General features: G+C 51.0%; 1 protein-coding gene across 7 annotated transcripts in view; it reads left to right on the forward strand.

Annotated features, from left to right (window-relative positions):
- The window catches only part of pde10a (phosphodiesterase 10A), a 628,597-nt gene that overhangs the window by 509,508 nt on the left and 98,540 nt on the right, over positions 1–20,549 (forward strand). For all 7 annotated transcript variants that reach the window (XM_038808728.1, XM_038808759.1, XM_038808768.1 and 4 more), the window contains one exon: positions 7,398–7,540. In XM_038808728.1, the coding sequence (XP_038664656.1) occupies positions 7,398–7,540 (143 nt within the window). The remainder of the gene's footprint in view (positions 1–7,397; positions 7,541–20,549) is intronic.

Below are 20,549 nucleotides of genomic sequence, written 5' to 3' on the forward strand. Positions count from 1 at the left end.
CCCATGAGCCCCATCACCAGCGTGAGCAAAATGCCACCTGGGAACCTTGGCACTGGCACCCTGGCAGTCCTCCTGCCAGCATGGCAGTGCCACCTGCACACCCTAGCATTGTCGGGCTGGCATCCCTGTTGGTAGTGACATGGTGCCCAAGTGATATTAGCAGTGCCAGGTTGCCAGCCTGCCCAGAGGCCAACCACCCGGGGGCCTCCAGTCACCTGGCAGACTCCCCAACTGCCATTTCATCTGGTCCCCGTTTGTGGGGACCAGTGCTAAACGGCGCTGACTGCGGTCTGCTCGGCAAGGCTGGTTGGATCCTGGGGATCGGTTAGATCTGGTGTAGATATAATTAGGTGAGCACTTAACTATGCAAGCCTGGATCCCACCCATTGTGGATGGGATCCAGATCGCGGGATCTTGCAAGGTCTCATTAGATCTCGCAGGACGTAACGACCGTCAGACATCCCGGACGAGGCCTCTCCCGGGATCTACCAACTGTGTCCAATCCTGATTCCAGTGAGACGTGGCCGGTAAATCATGTCGATAGTCTTTCCCCTCAAATGTCACTCTGAGACAAATTGGGTAGACCACCCCAAACTGGACTCCACTCGTATACAGGGTGGCCTTGATCCATTGAACTTGGCTCTCTTCTTTGCTAACTCTGCACCCATGTCTTGATAAAAACCCGATGGAGTGGCCTTCCCATTTAAAATCACAGTGTTGCCTTACCCATCACAAAACCCTCTCCTTTTCTTTAAAGCTGTGGAATCTCACTCTCACAGCACGTGGTGGGTCTTCAGGACGAGGCTTTGGCTTTGTGTGTGATTGGCTTGGTCCAATTCAGGTGGGGACATCAATCCACCCTCACCCATCATTTTGCAGAACATGCTGGAGAAGTATTCCATGGAGGCCCTCAATCCCCTCCAGCAACCCCACAATCCGGATATTTTGCCTCCTGGACCTGTTTTCCAGATCATTCAACTTTTCTCTAAACATTCTGTTTGTTTTAGTCACCAAAGTCAGCTCAGATACCAACGAGGTCATCCGATTGCAGTGGTCTGTTAAGGTCACCTCCATATTTTATATAGTGGCTCCCTGGACTTCGACAGTCTGGGTTTGTTCTTCCCAGAGCTGCTCTAATGGTGAATAAGGCCTCTTCAACTGATTTTTTGAGATCTTCCGAGGACTGGAGAATTGCAAGCGTGTCGTCCTTGTTTAAAAAGGGTTGTAACGATAGCCCCAGAAAAGATAGACCGGTTAGTTTAACTTAGTGGACAAGTTTCCAGAAACAATTACTCGAGATAGAATTAGTAGTCCTTAGAAAATGTCAGTTGATTAGGAAGTGCCAACATAGATTTTTAACAGGCAAATCGTGTTTAACTAACTTGTTGGAGTTTTTTGAGGAGATAACTGAAATGATCGATAAGGGTAATGCTGTTCATGTGGTGTATATGGACTTTCAGAAGGCATTCAATACAGTGCCACACAACAGACTAGGGAGGAAGTTGTAGCTCATGGAATAAAAAGGATAGTAGCAACGTGGATACAAAATTGGCTGAATAATAGGAAACAAAGTGTAATGATTAATGACAATTTTTCAGGCTGGAGAAGGTTTCTGGAGGTGTTCCCCAGGGATCAGTACTGGAACCCTTGCTTTCTCTGATACATATTAACGATTTAAACCGAGGTGTGCAGGAGACAATTTCAAAGTTTGCAGATCACATAAAACTTGGATTTTGTAAACTGTGAGAACTGCAGAAGGACATAGAGAAGTTGGTAGAGTGGGAAGAGAAGTGGCAGATGAAGTCCAATGTGGAGAAATGTGAGGTAATGCATTTTGGTAGGAAGAACATGGAGAGACAGTATAAAATAGGGCAAAGTTCTCATTCGAGTCATTCGGATCTGGAATGCGCAGCCTGGAAGTGTGGTGGAGGCAGGTTCAAACAAGGCATTCAAGAGGGAATTAGATGATTATTTTAATAGAAACAGTGGAGAAACAGCAGGGGAATGGCATTAAGTCATGATGCTCGTTTGGAGCGCCAGGACAGACACGATGGGTCAATTGGCCTCCTGCAGTGCAGCAGTGTTGTGATTCTGTGAAATTTGGACAACAGGTGAAGCTGTTTCACGCTGCTGCTATGCAGTAGCAACAAGAGTGCTATTCGTCTCTTAACAGGATGCTGCCATCAAGTAAGAAGACGTCTTACCTATCACAGAAATGAGCAATGTGGTAAATGAATTTCGGTATCAGTGTGATGCTAGGTATGTAGGCAATCCCTTCCAGAGACTGGTAGATTGTATCATACAGCACGTCCCAGCTGCTGTTCACAACAGGCAAGGCACAGACCATATCCAATCACCCTGAGCTTGCAAACCTCAAATGAAAAGTGTTCAACATTGTGAAACCACGAGTGGGCAACATTTGCTAAATAATCCTCAGTATGCTAAGAAGTATGCTGATAACCAATTTAAGATTATCAGTCGGGTTGGCAGTGTGGCATATTCTCTTGTACTTATATGTTTTTACACAAGGCCATTTTTTTGCAGACAGAATGAACATGTGCACGCATTGCACCTGTTTCAGCAAAACAAAATAAGTAACAGCCATTTGCGTATTCATTCCCCAGGGCAATACCTTGACCAATCAGGATCAAACCACCTGGCTTACATTTCAAACAGTGCTTTGCAGTTATCTGTCAATCACCATCAAGTGGTGCATTCTCCATGGCAACGCCTCTCCCAATCAGAACCCACTTGCCAATAATCAGCATTCTCATCTCACACAGCATGCCTTGTTCTTTCCCCCTTATGCTGGTACTCTTGAGAGGATTCCTGATCAGTGCAAAACGAAAAGCTTTGATAAATCACTTTTTTAAGCAATACAAAAGTTCTGTATTACCAAATCACTATCTTATCGTCTGCTGTATTTATTTCCCAATCCTGACCATATTGCAGATGTGTCTCAGTATTGGAGGCAGGAGCACTTGTCTGCTCTTCCCTATATTTTTCCCAAAATTGATCACAGTGATCCCTTCTCCCTCTCCAACGTCCTTCCAAGCTGATTTGAGATGTTTCGCATCCTAGTTCCAGTAAAGCAGCATGCCATGTGACACTCTCAATATAGATTATGAAGAAACCACAGAATTATTACAGGGCAGAAAGAGACAATTTGGCCCATTGTTTCCACATCAGCTCTCCCACGAACATCATGACTTAGTGCGATTCCACTGCCTTTTCCCCATACTCCTTCTCATGTTCCCCTTAATTATTGAACTCCTCCCCACCCCCCACAAATACCACATTATTTTACCCCTCATCCTCGACCCCCTTTTGGACAGCTTCCAAGGTGACAGTTTTTGATATTTATCCTGACTAGTAACAAGTACATTGTAGCAAATAAATTGCATCTGTTGGATCGAATCAGTTTCTGCAGTTTCCGTTCTCTATCTAAATCTGGGTTCTAACTCTGCACATTACCAATCTGAACCTGCGCCTCTGCATTTTTAAAATTCTTTCAAGAGATGGGGGCATCGCTGGCTAGACCAGCGTTTGTGCCCATCCCTAATTGCCCTTGAGAAGATGGTGGTGAGCTGCCTTCTTGAACTGCTCCAGTCCATGTACACTCACAGTCTGTTTGAGAATGAATTTTCACCCAGCTGCAGTGAAGGAACGGCGATATATTTCCAAGTCAGGATGGTGAGTGACTTGGAGGGGAACATCCAGGTGGTGATGTTCCCATGTGTTTCCTGCCCTTGTCCTTCTAGATGGTGGCATGTCATGGGTTTGGACGGTGCAACCTAGGAGCCTTGGTGAGTTCCTGCAGTGTATCTTGCAGATTGTACATACTGCTGCCACTGTGCGTTGGTTGTGGAGGGAATGAATGTTTGTAAACGGGATGCTAATCAAGCAGACTGCTTTGTCCTGGATGGTGTTGAGATTCCTGTGTGTTGTTGGAGCTGAGCTCATTCAGGCAACTAAGGAGTATTCCATCACACTCCTGACTTGTGCCTTGTGCTCAGGCTTTGGTGAGTCTGGAGGTGAGTTACATGCCGCAGGATTCCTAATCTCTGACCTGCTCTTGTAGCCACAATATTTATTTGGCTGGACCAGTTTAGTTTCTGGTCAAGGGTAACCCATAGGATGTTGATTGTAGGAGATTCAGCAATGGTTAGATTCGCTCCTGTTGGAGATGGTCATTGCCTGGCACTTGTGTGGCATTGAATGTTATCTGCCACTTATCAGCCCAAGCCTGGATATTGCTCAGATCCTGCTGAGCTTGGACATGGACTGTTTCAGTATATTAAGAGCGGCGCATGGTGCTGAATATTGTGAAATCACCAGAAAACACCCTACTTCTGACCTTATGGTGGATGGAAGGAAGGTCATTGATGAAGCAGTTGAAGATTGTTGGGCCTCGGCCACTACCCTGAGATATTCCTGTAGTGACCTTGTGCTAGGTATGACTCCAACCAGTCAAGGATCACCCCATTGATTCGCATTGACTCCAGTTTTGCTGGGGCTGCTTGATGCCACACTCAGTCAAATACTACTTTGATGTCAAGGTCAGATACTCTCACCCCACCTCTGACATTCAGCTCTTTTGTCCATGTTTGAACCAAGGCTGAAATGTGGTGAGGAGCTGAATGATCCTGGCGGCACCCAAACTGAGCGTCAGTGAGCAGGTTATTGAGGTGTGAGCAAAGTCTGGAGCAAACTGACTATATACTGCATCCTCACTTAAGTGTCACTGTGTCTCAAACTCCAGCTCAATGACTGAACTGGGGAGATTCAAGACTTTAATTGCATACACACTTGTGAGAGTGTCCCATATCTCCCACATACTGCAGTCCGGACGTACAAGCTGCTCTGTCATAATTTTACCTAGATTACTCATATTATTTATATCTACTTTTTAGTTTGCTCTAAGGATTTTTGTCTTTTTCTGGATTCTAACTTTGATGTACCATCAATGACCACGAGACGAAAATGGTGAAACTATTGAGGCTTTATTGCACAGGATGTTGAGCCTCCTGCAGCTTGAACCAGAATGGAAGCATGGCAGGAGAGCGTACACTTTTATACGCCGCCTGCTGGGAGGAGCCAGTAGGCTGGGATTTACTGTGGTACCTGTATTACAGTGGCAGTACCGTTACACGCGTTACCAGTGGTGTTTACCACAAACTTTAAACACTAAAACCTGGACAAAAATGTTAAATACTTAGCACCTGAAGTTCCCACAAAGAAATACAAAAACTGGAGGCAAAAGAGCACTTCCTATGCATCCTATTCCCACCAAATTCCTAACTTTTGCGCTCTAGCCACACTGCACTCTCTTCATAAACACTCTTGTGCACTCAGTGTACCGCTGTTTCTCAGTCACTGTGTATTCTCTCTCTCCCTTTGTGTCAGGGTGTAGCTCCTTCTTTACTCAGTGTGATCTCTCACTTTCTCGCAGTTTGTTGAAAAGCTCTTTTTCCTGCTCGGTATGTGGCAGTTTTAGAACATAGAACATAAGTGCAGAAGGAGGTCATTCAGCCCATCGAGTCTGCACTGACTCACTTAAGCCCTCACTTCCAACCTATCCCTGTAACCCAGTAATCCCTCCCAACTTTTTGGTCACTACGAGCAATTGATCATGGCCAATCCACCTAACCTGCACATCTTTGGACTGTGGGAAGAAACTGGAGCACCCGGAGAAAACCCACGCAGACACGGGGAGAATGTGAAGACTCCCGCACAGACAGTGACCCAGCAGGGAATCGAACCCGGGACCCTGGCGCTGTGAAGCCACAGTGCTAATCGCTTGTGCTACCGTGCTGCCCGGTTTTGCTCTGGTATAGCTCTCTCTTGCCTGTTGTGTAGCTCACACGCTCTCCCGTGCTCTGTGTTTCTCCCTCTTGTGCTCAGTGCAACTAGTTCTTTACAGACTTTAGTTACTACCTCGTTACTGTCCACTAACCTCCGTATTTGGTTCCCATCCCCCTTCCACATTAGTTTAAACCCTCCCCACAGCATTAGCAAAAGCAGCCACAAGGACATTGGTTCCAGTCCGGCCCAGGTGTAGACCATCCAATTTGTAGTAGTCCCACCTCCCCCAGAACCGGTCCCAATGTCCCAAAAATCTGAACCCCTCCCTCCTGCACCATCTCTCAAGCCACGTATTCAACCTGCCTATTCTTTCATTTCTACTCTGACTACCATGTGGAACTGGTAGCAATCCTGAGATTATTACCTGAGGTCCGACTTTTTAACTTGGCTCCTAACTCCCTAAATTCTGCTTGTCGCACCTCAACCCGTTTTCTGCCTATATCATTGGTGCCTATATGCACCACGACAACTGGCTGTTCACCCTCCCCCTTCAGAATGTTCTGCAGCCGATCTGAGACATCCCTGACCCGTGCACCTGGGAGGCAACATACCATTCGGGAGTTTCATTTTCGACCAGAGAACCGCCTATCTGCTCCTCTTACAATTGAATCCCCTATGACTATAGCCCTTCCACTCTTTTCCTTCCCTCCTTCTGTAGAGCAGAGCCAGCCACGGTGCCATGAACCTGGCTACTGCTGCCTTCCCCTGGTGGGCCATCTCCCCCAACAGTACCCAAAATGGTATACCTGTTTTGGAGGGAGATGACCGCATGGGACACCTGAACTGCCTTCCTGCTTTTCCTTTGCCTTTTGGTCACCCATTCCTTTTCTCCCTCTAATCCTTATCTGTGGTGTGACCAATTTGCTAAATGTGCAATCCACGACCTCCAAAGTGAGTCCATCCGCAGCTGCAGAGGTGTCATGCGGTCTAACAAGAGCTGCAACTGGACACACCTCTCGCACGTGAAGGAGCCAGGGACATCAGCCACGTCCCTGAGCTCCCACATTGAGCAAGAGGAGCATAACACGGGTCTGAGATCTCCTGCCATTTTTAATCTTAAACTTAACTTAGTCCAACTATAATATCAAATAATAGATAAATGAAAAAGGAAAAAAAAAGAAAAATTGTTACCAATCAGACAATAAAAAAAATAGAAATAGAAAAACCTTACCTTGTCAACACATCGCAGGGAAAAGAAAAACTACTTACCAGTCACCAGCCAATCACTTACCTGCTGGCTGTGATGTCACAGTTCAACTTCTTTCTACTTCTACCTGCCCTCGAGTCTCCCTCTTGATCTTTACTTGCCTGGGATCCTTACAGTGATTGTTTTTGTTTTGGTTAAAGGAGGTGGTAGGAAGGGAAACACTGAAGAGGTTTTTGGGGTTCAACTGTCACTTGACAACAGCTCCTCCACAAATCACTTTCTGGGTACAGTGATATCATGTGTGGCTTGACTGATATAATTGACATTACAAAATATATGCGCGATTGACATTTTTCTCATTCTTCCTGCTTCGTTTGTTTATCAGATATACCACAGAATACAACAGTCAGAATGTATTTATCGGGTCACAATGGAGAAGTTGGCTTATCATAGCATTTGCACAACTGAAGAATGGCAGGGCCTCTTGAGAACTTCACTTTCCAAAGCCCTTTGCAAAGAAGTTGATACGTAAGTGGACTTTAATTCAACACCTGGGATAATAAATTACGTGTTGTAAGAATGACAGTAATGTTCACTGTCTACCATACAAACCAGTAATATAGTGTGTGAATTTCAATATCCAGACGATGCCAAGTATGTAGGCTATACGTCCTAACAACTGGAAGATGGTATCAAACAGAATGTCCATTAAGCTGTTTGCAAAAGGCAGAGTATTGACCATTCAACCAGCCTGTGCTAATGTTGATGTGATTCCGTGAATGGACAGCTTTTGCTAAACAATCCCAAGTGTGCTAACAATTGAACTAAAACCAATTTAAGATAATGAGTTAGACTCACAATGTGACTCACTTACTCTCTTGCCAGATGATGCACATATTCATACACATGAATTGTCCTCTGCAGGCAAAAGAACGTGGCCAGGCATTGCACCTTTAATGAATGAATAAAGGCGCGCAAGACAATAGTTTCCTGGGGCATTATCCATAGCAGCGCTTTGACCAATCAGAGTCTGTTGCCAACCAGTCAACGCCCTATTCTCATGCAATATGAATTGTTGATCCCTTTGAAATTTGGCGTTTTTCATGGGTCCTGATGTGTGCAAGTCAAAAAGTTTCAACAGCAAGTTTATTTTTTCAGCATTACAGTCATGTTTGTTATATCAATGCCAGTTGGTGAAGTATGAATCTAGACACTGACACTTTTCTTGATAATAGACTTACTTACAGAATAAGTAGCATTACACTTGTCTGCTTCCTCCCTCTCATTGCCCCAGCAATCTCTCTTTGCACTCTTTTAGTTCCAAAAAATGGAAAATAGACCAATTAACATATCAGATGAAAGAGTATCATCGTAAAAGAAAGGCCTTTGCATTTGGAATTACTTATTTGTGTAATTTTTAAGAAGGTCTTAGGCTCTGCTCAACTTTCAATTTGACTTTTCATTGGAGTTATCATTTCAGAATTGTCTTTTCTTGGGTTGCATGGCTTGTGCTATGTCCCGGAAGTGTTTGGTCGGTGTCTTTGCAAGAAAGAGCCAAGATAAATTGCTAAAATCCACAATTCTTTATGGTGGCTTGGATGGAGCCCTGCTTTCAGTGAAGCAATTGCTGTTGAGCGGGAAGAGGTGTTAAAAGAGTCTATGTCAGAATCCCATCTCTAGAGTCCTTCTTATCAAATAACATTCAATGAGTTGAAATTACTTGAAGCACCTTTCTCTGTGTTTCATCCAATGGTCCTGTGTAATTGGCTGCTCTGGAAGATGTGAAAGTGCAGTTCAGGCTCGGGTACCATTTGATTCTGCAGCCTCTGACTTTGTGTTATTCAGGGTTTCCAAGGACAGTACGTTGCAATATGGTGATTTCTCCTCATTGTAGTATGGTGCATTTGCAGATTAAAATGTCACTTGGACAGTCAATACTTTTTAATGGTCAAGTATTGTTTGTCACACAGTGATAATGTTCTTATCAGTTTAAGGGCAGCACAGTAGCGTTAAGGGCAGCACAGTAGCATTGTGGATAGCACAATTGCTTCACAGCTCCAGGGTCCCAAGTTCGATTTCGACTTGGGTCACTGTCTGTGTGGAGTCTGCACATCCTCCCCGTGACTGCGTGGGTTTCCTCCGGGTACTCCGGTTTCCTCCCACAGTCCAAAGATGTGCAGGTTGGGTGGATTGGCCATGAAAAATTGTCCAAAATTCTATGATTAACCTGGGACAAAAGTTTGGCGCAACATCGTGGGCCGAAGGGCCTGTTCTGTGCTGCATTTCTCTATCTCTATCTAACCTGTAGCATGCGAATATGAGTTTGGAGCAACATGGCTCTAACTGAAAACTATGTTCAGACACAGCAATCAACAAAACATTTATCCCAGTAACTTTAACCATGGCATTAAGTTTTTTTTTAACAAACAATTTTATTGAGGTATTTTTTGGCATTGTGAACAGTTACAGGTAACAGAAATATGCAAGCACCAACGGAAAAGCAATACTTCAACCAAACCATAGTGCACACAACCGTTCCTCTCCCATAAACATTACTGTAGTGAATGTGTAACCACTATAATTCACACTGTACATTACTGTGTCCCTGTGGGCTCCATCTGTGAGCCGTTGCGGGGCTCTGCCCACAGGGGGAGATGAGGAGCATGTACAGGGCTCCGCCCTTGGCTCCGCCCCTTCAGGAAGTATAAGTGCTGCGGTCCTGCGAGTCCGCCCTCAGTTCAGCACAGTCCCAGCCTCCCTGGACAGGTGCCGGAATGTGGCGACTAGGGGCTTTTCACAGTAACTTCATTGAAGCCTACTCGTGACAATAAGCGATTTTCATTTTTCATTTCATTGTAAGACGATTAAAGCCACAGTTTACTCCAACTCGTGTCTTTGGGTGAATTGATGATCGCATCAATTTAATCGGCTTAAAGAACTACTATGGAATCAGCCCTCAAACCTGACCGACTGGAACTTGATTCACAGGCCGCAGAGGCAAAGGAAATATTTTTGCATTGGCTTCGGTTCTTCAAGGCCTACCTGGCTGCGTCGATGACCTCCTCTGTTACAGATGAACATAACCTAAGTCTTCTCCACGCACGGGTGAGCCATCGTATTTCTACTCAACTTAATGAAGCTGACTCTTACACCGAGGCCCTCGCGATGCTCTACCGCCTGTATGTGCGGCCCGTGAGCGAAGTCTACTCACGACACATCTTCACAACTCGTCGCCAGCGCCCTGGGGAGTTGCTAGATGACTATCTGCGCAACCTCAAAGCCCTAGCACGCGACTGTAACTTCCAGGCCGTGACAGCCTCTCAGCACATGGAACTCGCAGTCCGAGACGTGTACGTTGCGGGGGTCCGATCAAATTATGTGCGGCAGCGTCTTCTTGAGAAAGGGGCCCAGGGACTTCCGGTTCGGTGGCTCCCGCTATTTTAAGACTTTTGGGCTCTTTTTAGGGCCCGTAACGGCACTTGACGGACGTTTCCCGGTGTGGGAAGGCTTCAGTAACGCTCCCCTGCCGGTGGATGGACTGGACCAGGAGCGGGACGGTTAAAATATTGGCGCTGGAGCAGAGAAAGGTGCGAGGGAGGAAGAAGAAGATGGCGGCGGGCGGGGAACCGGCAGCGTGGACGCAGTGGGAGTAGGAGCAGCAGGAGCCCAGTGGGGCGGAGATCCGTGAGATCCGGCAAAAGGCCTCGGAGAACGATGATGAAATCCTTGGCCTGGCGGTGAAGGTGGAGGCGCACGAGGCGCTCCACAAGAAATGGCAGGCGAGGCTTGAGGAAATGGAGAACCACACGCAGTGGAAGAATTTGCAGATCCTGGGCCTCCCGGAGGGGCTGGAATGATCGGACCTGGGGGCCTATGTGGTCACTATGCTGAATTCGCTAATGGGAGCGGGGTCCTTCCAGGGACCCTTGGAGCTTGAGGTGGCCCACCGGGTGCTGGTGAGGAAGCCCAAGCCCAACGAGCCGCCGGGGCGGTGCTGGTGCGGTTTCGCCGGTTCGTCGATCGAGAATGTGTGCTCAGGTGGGCCAAGAAGGAGCGGAGCAGCAGGTGGGAGAATGCAGATGTCCGAATTTACCAGGACTGGAGCGCGGAGGTGGCGAGGAAAAGGGCCGGTTATAACCGGTCAAAAGCAGTGCTGCACAGGAGAGGGGTGAAGTTTGGCCTGTTACAGCCTTTGGGTCACCTATAAAGACCGCCAGGATTATTTTGACTCCCCGGAGGAGGCCTGGGCCTTTGTCCAGGCCGAAAAGCTGGACTCAGACTGAGACTTGAGGAGGGGTCAGGGACTGTGGTAGTGTTTTGGGGTTTTTTCTTCCTTGTTCCTTTGTTATGTTTTTCTTTTTGGGGAAGTTTGGGGATGTTTTGTAGGCCCGTTGGACGGGCTCCGGGAAAGGGGGGAAGGTGTTGGATCGCTCGAGGTCCAGGACGGGTAAGAGGCCAGCGGCGGCCAAAGTGCTGAGGGGGTTCATGGACCAGATGGGAGGGGTGAACCCCTGGAGATTCATGAGGCCGGGGGCTAGGGAATTTTCGTTCTTCTCCCATGTCCACAAGGCTTACTCCCGGATTGACTTTTTGTTCTGAGCAGGGCGTTGATTCCGAGGGTGGAAGGTGCTGATTATTCGGCGATAGCTATTTCAGACCACGCCCTGCATTGGGTGGATCTAGAGCTGGGAGAGGGGAGGAACCAACGCCCGATGGGGAGGTTGGAGGTGGGCTGCTGTCGGACGAGGAGGTGTGCAGGCGGATCCGGAGGTGTATAGAGGGGTACCTAGAAATTAATGATAACGGGGAGGTGCAGGTGGGGGTGGTCTGAGAGGTGCTGAAGGCGGTGGTTAGGGGGGAGCTGATTTCCATCAGGGCGCATAGGGAGAGGGGGGCGAAGAGGGAGAGGCTGGTGGAAGAAATGGTGAGGGTGGACAGGTGTACACGGAGGTCCCGGAGGAAGGGCTGTTGAGGAAGCGCCGTAGGCTCCAAGCGGAGTTTGATATATTGACCACCAAGAAGGTGGAGGCGCAGTGGAGGAGGGCACAGTGGGCGGTATACCAATATAGGGAAACGGCGAGGCAGATGCTGGCGCACCAGCTCCGGAAGCGGGAGGCGGCTAGGGAGATAGGGGGAGTTAGGGATGGAGGATGAAGTCTGGTGCGGAGTGCGAGGAGCATTAACGGAGTGTTCAGGGCCTTTTCTGAGGAACTATACCGGTCAGTGCCCCCAGTGGAGGAGGGAGGAATGGATCGCTTTCTGGGCAAGCTAAGGTTTCCGGGAGTGGGGGAGGAGCAGGTGGGGGGGTTGGGGGCACCAGTTGGGTTGGAGGAGCTGGTTAACGCGATGGGGAGCATGCAGTCGGGGAAGGCACCGGGGCCCGATGGGTTCCCGGTTGAATTAGAACATAGAACATAGAACAGTACAGCACAGAACAGGCCCTTCGGCCCTCGATGTTGTGCCGAGCAATGATCACCCTACTCAAACCCACGTATCCACCCTATACCCGTAACCCAGCAACCCCCCCCCCCCCCCTTAACCTTACTTTTATTAGGACACTACGGGCAATTTAGCATGGCCAATCCACCTAACCCGCACATCTTTGGACTGTGGGAGGAAACCGGAGCACCCGGAGGAAACCCACGCACACAGGGGGAGGACGTGCAGACTCCACACAGACAGTGACCCAGCCGGGAATCGAACCTGGGACCCTGGAGCTGTGAAGCATTTATGCTAACCACCATGCTACCCTGCTGCCTGACTTCTATAAGAAGTTTTCAGACCTGCTGGTAAGGACCTTTAATGAGGTGAAGGAAGGGGGGGCTTTGCCCCTGACAATGTCTAGGGCGTTGATCTCATTGATTCTGAAGCGGGAGAAGGACCCCCTTCAGTGCAGGTCGTATAGACCGATTTCGCTCCTCAACGTGGACGCAAAACTGCTGGTAAAGATATTGGCCAGGAGGGTGGAGGACGTGGTGCCACAGGTCATACACGAGGATCAGATGGGTTTTGTGAAGGGGAGGCAGCTGAACGTCAATGTACGGAGGCTTCTTAATGTCATAATGATGCTGGCGGTGGATGGGGAGGCGGAGATAGTGGCGTTGATGGACACGGAGAAGGCCTTCGATAGGGTGGAGTGGGGATATCTTTGGGAGGTTCTGAAAAGGTTCGGGTTTGGAGGAGGATTTATTAGGTGGGTGAGGCTGCTGTATGAAACCCCGGTGGCGAGTGTGGTTACGAATGGGAGGAGGTCGGAGAATTTTCGACTGTACCGGGGGACGAGGCAGGGGTATCCCCTGTCTCCCCTGCTGTTCACGCTGGCGATCAGGCACCTGGCCATGGCGCTGAGGGAGTCGAGGAACTGGAGGGGGATAGTGCGGGGTCGGCGGGGGGGGGGGAGGAGCATCGGCTGTCGTTATACGCGGATGATTTATTGTTGTACGTGGCGGAGAGGAGTTTCAGGTACCTTGGGATCCAGATAGCCAGGAGCTGGGGGGCCTGTACACTGCACAGGCTCAACTTTACGAAGCTGGTGGAGCAGATGGAGGAGGAGTTTAGGAAATGGGATGTGTTGCCACTCTCCCTAGCAGGCAGGGTCCAGTCTGTCAAAATGACGGTACTCTCGAGGTTCTTGTTCCTCTTCCAGTGCCTCCCTATCATGATTCCGAAGGCTTTCTTCAGGAGGGTCAATAGGAGTATTATGGGGTTTGTGTGGGCGCAGAAGACCCTGAGGGTGAGGAGGGGGTTCCTGGAGAGGGGTAGGGATGTGGGGGGGTTGGCGTTGCCCAACCTATGTGGGTACTACTGGGCCGCCAATGGGGCGATGATACGTAGGTGGGTGATGAAGGGGGAGGGAGCGGCTTGGAAAAGGATGGAGGTGGCGTCCTGTGTGGGCTCGAGCCTGGAGGCGCTGGTGACGGTGCCGTTGCCGCTCCCCCCAACACGGTATACTACGAGTGCGGTGGTGGCGGCAACCCTCAAGATTTGGGGGCAGTGGAGGCGGCATAGGAGGGAGGTGAAGGCTTAAATTTGGTCCCCGATATGGAAGAACCACCGGTTTGTACCAGGGAGGATGGACGGAGGGTTTCTGAGCTGGCACAGGGCAGGTATCAGGCGGATGGGGGACCTCTTTCTCGACGGGAGGTTTGCGACCTTGGAGGAGTTGGAGGGAAGGTTGGGCCTCCCCCCAGGGAACACCTTTAGATACATGCAGATGAGGGCGTTTGTTAGGCGGCAGGTGGCGGAGTTTCCACTGTTGCCGCCAAGGGGGGTTCAGGACAGGGTGCTCTCGGGGACGTGGGTCGGTGAGGGGAGGATCTCGGCAATCTACCAAGTGATGCAGGAGGGGGAGGAGGCCTCGGTGGAGGAACTGAAGGATAAGTGGGAGGAGGAGCTGATAGAGGAGATTGATGAGGGAGCGTGGGCGGATGCCCTGGGGGAGGGTGAATTCTTCCTCCTGCGCGAGGCTTAGTTTAATTCAATTAAAGGTGCTGCATAGGGCGGACATGACTGCGGCTAGGCTGAGCCGGTTCTTTGGGGGAGAGGACAGGTGTGTCAGGTGTTCTGGGAGCCCAGCAAACCACACCCACATGTTTTGGGCGTGCCCTGCGCTGGAGGGCTTTTGGAGGGGCGTCGCAGAGACGTTGTCTAGGGTGGTTGGTTCCAGGGTTGAGCCGGGCTGGGAGCTCGCAATTTTTGGGGTGGCAGTGGAGCCGGGAGTGCAGGAGGCGAAAGATGCCGGTATTCTGGCCTTTGTGTCCCTGGTAGCCCGCCGCAGGATTCTTTTGCAGTGGAAGGATGCGAGGCCCCCGAGCGTGGAATCCTGGATCAATGATATGGCCGGGTTTATCAAACTGGAGAGGGTCAAGTTTGCCCTAAGGGGGGTCGGTGCAAGGGATCTTCCAGCGGTGGCAACCGTTTCTAGACTTCCTGGCGGAGCATTAGGGGGTGGTCAATTTCAGCAGCAACTGCGGGGGGGGGGGGGGGGGGGGTTCTTTACTGGGTATGTGTATTTGTTTCCATGTTATTTAATTATTATTTTTGTTAATTTATTGCTTCTGTATTTGGGGGTGGGGTTACTGTTTTTTCTCTTTTTTTCCGTGTTGTTGGTTAAAATTTGTTGAAAATTTGAATGAAAATTATTTTTAAAAAAAAGAGAAAGGGGCCCAGGACCTGAAGGACACGGTAAAAGAGGTCGCTTTCCAAAGCCTAACTGCGTTCCCGGCTGATCACGCAAGCCCATCGTGGACCCCGACCAAAGGCTGCCCCAGGCCTGCACCGCGCGGCCACCAGCCCACCACGGAGGACTATCGTGCCATTTTTGCGGCCAGCCCCAACACCCCCGGCAGCAATGCCCGGCCAGCAACGCGAGGTGCAGCAGCTGCGGGCGAAAAGGGCACTTCCCTAAGGTCTGCCTGGCCAAATCCAAAAACTCGAACCCTAACTCAAACACTCGCTCCTCCGACTCTCAGGCTCGCAGACCCCGTAACGTGGCAGCGTGTCTGCCGACTCCGCCTCCACTCAACATGCACGACTCACGGGGGCTGCCATCTTGGCCATCCTCCCCCACGCGGCCGACCACGTGTGATCCATGGGGGCCGCCATCTTGGACACCATCTTCCTCGCCGCCCGCCATGTGCGATCCATGGGGGTGACCATCTTGGACGCAATTTTCCTCGCTGCCCGCCACGTGCAATCAACGAGGGCCGCCATCTTGGCCATCACCCGCTACCCAACTCGAACAGTCATCGCGGGGCCACTCCAGCATCGCCGACCACGCCGCCGTCTACCCTCAACTCAGCGCCGTCACCTTGGACCAGTCGCGGCCCAAGCACCACAAAAGCTCCATGGTGGCCGTCCGGATCAACGGCCACAAGACACCGTGTCTCTTCGACTCCGGGAGCACCGAGAGCTTCGTTCACCTGGACCTGGTACGGCGCTGTTCGCTCCCGGTATTCCCAAGGCGGCAAACAATCTCTTTCGCCTCGGGGTTGCACTCAGTCCAAATACAACGGCGCACCTCAGCGACTCTAACGATACAGGGCGCCAATTATACGAATTTCAAATTGTACGTGCTCCCAGACCTCTGCGCCCCTCTCCTCCTAGGACTGGATTTCCAGTGTAACCTCAGGAGCCTCACACTCAGCTTCGGCGGGCCCCTGCCCCCACTCACTATCTGCAGTCTAGCGACTCTGAAAGTCGATCCCCCCTCACTCTTCGCTAACCTCACTGCCAACTGCAAGCTAGTGGCCACTCGTAGCAGGCGGTATAGTCTGCATGACAGGGTGTTCATCAGATCTGAAGTCCGGCGCCTGTTGTGTGAAGGTGTCATAGAGGCCAGTAACAGCCCCTGGAGAGCTCAGGTGGTGGTCGTCAAAACCGGGGAAAAGCTCCGGATGGTGGTTGATTACAGCCAAATCATTAACCGGTTCACGCACCTTGATACGTACCCGCTCCCCCGGAGTGCGGACACGGTAAACCAGATCGCACAGTACCGCGTGTTCTCCATGGTGGATCTGAAGTCCGCATACCACCAGCTCCCAATCCGCCCGGAGGTCAGTTCGAGGCAGACAGCCGCCTCTTCCATTTCCTCCGAGTCCCCTTTGGCGTCACAAACGGGGTTTCGGTGTTCCAAAGAGCAATGGACTGAATGGTGGACCAGTACGGGCGGGCCACTTTCCCGTACTTGAATAATGTCACCATCTGCGGCCATGATCAGCAGGACCACGATGCCAACCTCCACCGATTTTTCCAGACCGCCCAAAAACTCAACCTCACCTATAATAAGGAGAAATGCGTTTTCCGCACCCCAGGCTAGCCATTCCAGGCTACGTCGTGGAAAACGGAGTCCTAGGACCCCCGACCCTGACCGTATGCGCCCCCTCTTACAACTCCCTCTCCCTCACTGTCCCAAGGCTCTCAAGAGATGCCTCGGATTTTTTTCGTACTATGCCCAGTGGCTTCCCCAGTATGCGGACAAAGCCCGCCCACTATTTAAGGCCACCCTCTTCCCACTGTCAGCCGAGGCTCGCCAGGCCTTCGACTGTATTAAGGCGGACATCGCTAAGGCCGCCATGAGTGCAATAGACGAGTCTGTCCCATTCCAGGTGGAGTGCGACGCCTCAGAGGTTGCTCTCACTGCCACTCTGAACCAGGCAGACAGACCAGTAGCGTTCTTTTCCCGAACCGTCTCCTCTTCCGAACTTCAACACTCCTCAGTCGAAAAAGAAGCCCAAGCCATTGTGGAAGCCGTACGGCACTGGAGGCACTACCTCGCAGGTAGGAGGTTTACCCTCATCACCGACCAGAGATCGGTTGCATTTATGTTCGATAACTCGCAGCGGGGCAAAATCAAAAATGACAAGACTTTGATGTGGAGGATCGAACTCTCCACCTACAATTATGATATCGTATATCGTCCTGGGAAGCTCAATAAGCCCCCAGATGCCCTGTCCCGCGGCACATGCGCCAGCGCGCAAGACGACCGTCTTCAGGCGATCCACAATGACCTCTGCCATTCGGGGGTTACCCGGCTCGCCCATTACATCAAGGCCCTCAACCTGCCCTTCTCCACTGAGGACGTTAAAGCCGTCACCAGGAATTGCTCGATCTGCGCGGAGTGTAAACCGCACTTCTATAGACCAGACAAGGCCCACCTGGTAAAGGCATCCCAGCCCATTTAACGCCTGAGCATCGATTTCAAAGAGCCCCTCCCTTCAACTAATTGCAACATTTATTTCCTCAACGTTATAGACGAATTCTCCCGTTTTCCCTTTGCCATCCCATGCCCCGATATGACCTCCCTTACAGTTATTAGAGCCCTGCACAGTGTCTTCACCCTGTTCGGTTTCCCCAACTATGTTCACAGCGACAGGGGTTTGTACTTCATGAGCGACGAGCTGCGTCAGTACCTGCTCAGTAAGGGCATCGCCTCGAGCAGGACTACCAGCTATAACCCCAGGGGGAACGGGCAGGTGGAGAGGGAGAACGTGACCGACTGGAAGACTGTCCTACTGACCCTACGGTCCAGGAATCTCCTGACCTCCCACTGGCAGGAGGTCCTCCCCGATGCGTTCCATGCTATTAGGTCCCTCCTTTGTACGGCCATGAATCAGACTCCTCATGATCGCCTATTTGCCTTCCCTAGGGGAACTACTGCGGGGGTCTCGCTTCCGCCCTGGTTGAGGACACTGGGCCCTGTCCTCCTTCGAAAACACGTTCGGACAGATAAGACCGACCCCGTGGTAGAGCGGGTCCAGCTCCTGCACTCGAACCCCCACTACGCGTTTGTTGAACACCCTGATGGCCGACAGGACACCGTTTCCCTTCGGGACCTGGCACCTGCAGGCTCTCCCACCACTACCGCCGATACACCCTCCACACTACACCCCATCCGACTTCCCATGCCCTGCGCCCCTGCACCTATTTGCTTCCCGCGCTCCCTTCCACTCGACACACCGGTTCACAGGAACGAAGCTCAGGAAGAACCATTCCTGGAGTCCACCCCCAGACCCGCACCGAACATTCTTCCACAGCCATCCGAAATGGCTGCAACACCAGTGCTTCGTCGGTCGCAACACACGATTTGGGTGCCGGACCGATTGAACTTGTAAACCCTTCACCCCCGCCGGACTTGATTTTTTAACAGGGGGTGAATGTGGTGAATGTGTAACCACTGTAATTCACACTGTACATTACTGTGTCCCTGTGGACTCCATCTGTGAGCCGTTGCGCGGCTCTGCCCACAGGGGGAGATGAGGAACATGTACAGGGCTCCGCCCTTGGCTCCGCCCCCTTCATTAACTATAAGTGCTGCGAGTCCGCCCTCAGTTCAGCACAGTCGCAGGCAGGCTCAGTTGTAAGCCGATTAAAGCCACAGTCTACTACAACTCGTGTCTCTGGGTGAATTGATGGTCGCATCAACTGCCCGCCTATTTTTCCCTCCTAATCTAACCTTCCCCTTCCCCCCCCCCCCCCCCCCCCCATCTCCTGCTGACGTTCAATCTCCCGCGAAGAAGTCGATGAATGGTTGCCACCTTCGGGCGAACCCCAGTACAGATCCCCTCAAGGCGAACTTGATTTTTTTCCATACCCAGAAAACTCGACATGTCCGAAAGCCATAGTTCAGTCTTCGGGGGTTTTGAGTCCCTCCATACCAGCAGTATTCGTCGCCCGCCTATCAGGGAAGCAAAGAACAGAACATCGGCCTCTTTCTCCTCCTGGACTCCCGGGCCTGTCAAAATGCCTGAAAATTGCCACCTCTGGACTCATCACCACCCTTGTTTTCAGTACCCGGGACATGACACCCGCAAATCCCTCCCAGTACCCCCTAAGCTTAGGGCATGCCCAAAACATGTGTACGTGGTTCGCTGGTCCTCCCACACATCTAGCGCACTTGTCCTCTACCCCAAAGAATTTGCTCATCCGAGCCACCGTCATGTGGGCCCGGTGAACGGCCTTAAACTCAATCAGGTTGAGCCTGGCACATGTTGCGGTTGAGTTTACCCTACTCAGGGCTTCCACCCATACCCCATCCTCCATCTCCCCGCCGAGTTCCTCCTCCCATTTGAGTTTCAGTTCCTCCGTCTGGGATCTTCCCCCTTCATGAGCACCTTGTAGATATCCAAGACTCTACCCTCTCCTTCTCCTCTAGAGACTACCCTGTCCTGGATCCCTATTGGCGTGAGGCGTGGGAAGGATGGGGCCTGTCTGCGTATAAAGTCCCGCACCTGTAAGTACCTAAAGTAATTTCCCCTTACAAGCACAAATTTCTCTTCCAACGCCCTCAAGCTCGCAAAGGTCCCCTCCAGGAATATATTGCTCACCCCCGCCCGCCGCCATGTTCGGAACCCACCATCCATGTTCCCGGGGGGGGGGGGGCGAATCGATGGTTATCACATATTGGAGCCATATCTGCAGGGCCGCCCCACCACCGGGCTGGTGGAGTACCTGGTCGGTGAAAGCGGTAGGGGAGCCGTGACCAGGGCTGCCAAGCTGGTGCCCCTGCACAAAGCCGCCTCCACCTGCTCCCAAATAGACCCCGTACCCACCATCCATTTCCTTATCATGGCTATGTTAGCCTCCCGGTAATAGTTGATCAGATTCGGCAACGCCACTTCCCCCTTGCTGCGGTTTCTTTCCAGCATTGCATTCCTCACCCAGAATCCTGTGAGTCATACAGGCCAATCTCCCTGATCAATGTGGATGCCAAGCTCCTGGCGATTAGAATTGAGGACTGTGTACCGGAGGTGATTGGGGACGACCAAACAGGGTTTGTAAAGGCAGACAGCTGGCAGCCAACTTGACTCCCCCATCTCCCATTATCAACTTGCGTGAGTCTAGCTCTGGGATTTTCCCCAGCACTCTTTTAATAAAGTCAGCGTCGTCCCAATTTGGAGCATATATGTTCACCAGCACCACTCTCCTCCCCTCCAGCTTGCCCCTTATCATAAGGAATCTGCCCCCGCCATCTGCGACTCCGCCCTCCGCCTCAAATTAAACCCGCTTATTGATCATAATTGCTACCTCCCTGGACTTA

The sequence above is a fragment of the Scyliorhinus canicula genome, chromosome 1 (genome assembly GCF_902713615.1).
Source record: "Scyliorhinus canicula chromosome 1, sScyCan1.1, whole genome shotgun sequence".
Taxonomy (NCBI): domain Eukaryota; kingdom Metazoa; phylum Chordata; class Chondrichthyes; order Carcharhiniformes; family Scyliorhinidae; genus Scyliorhinus; species Scyliorhinus canicula.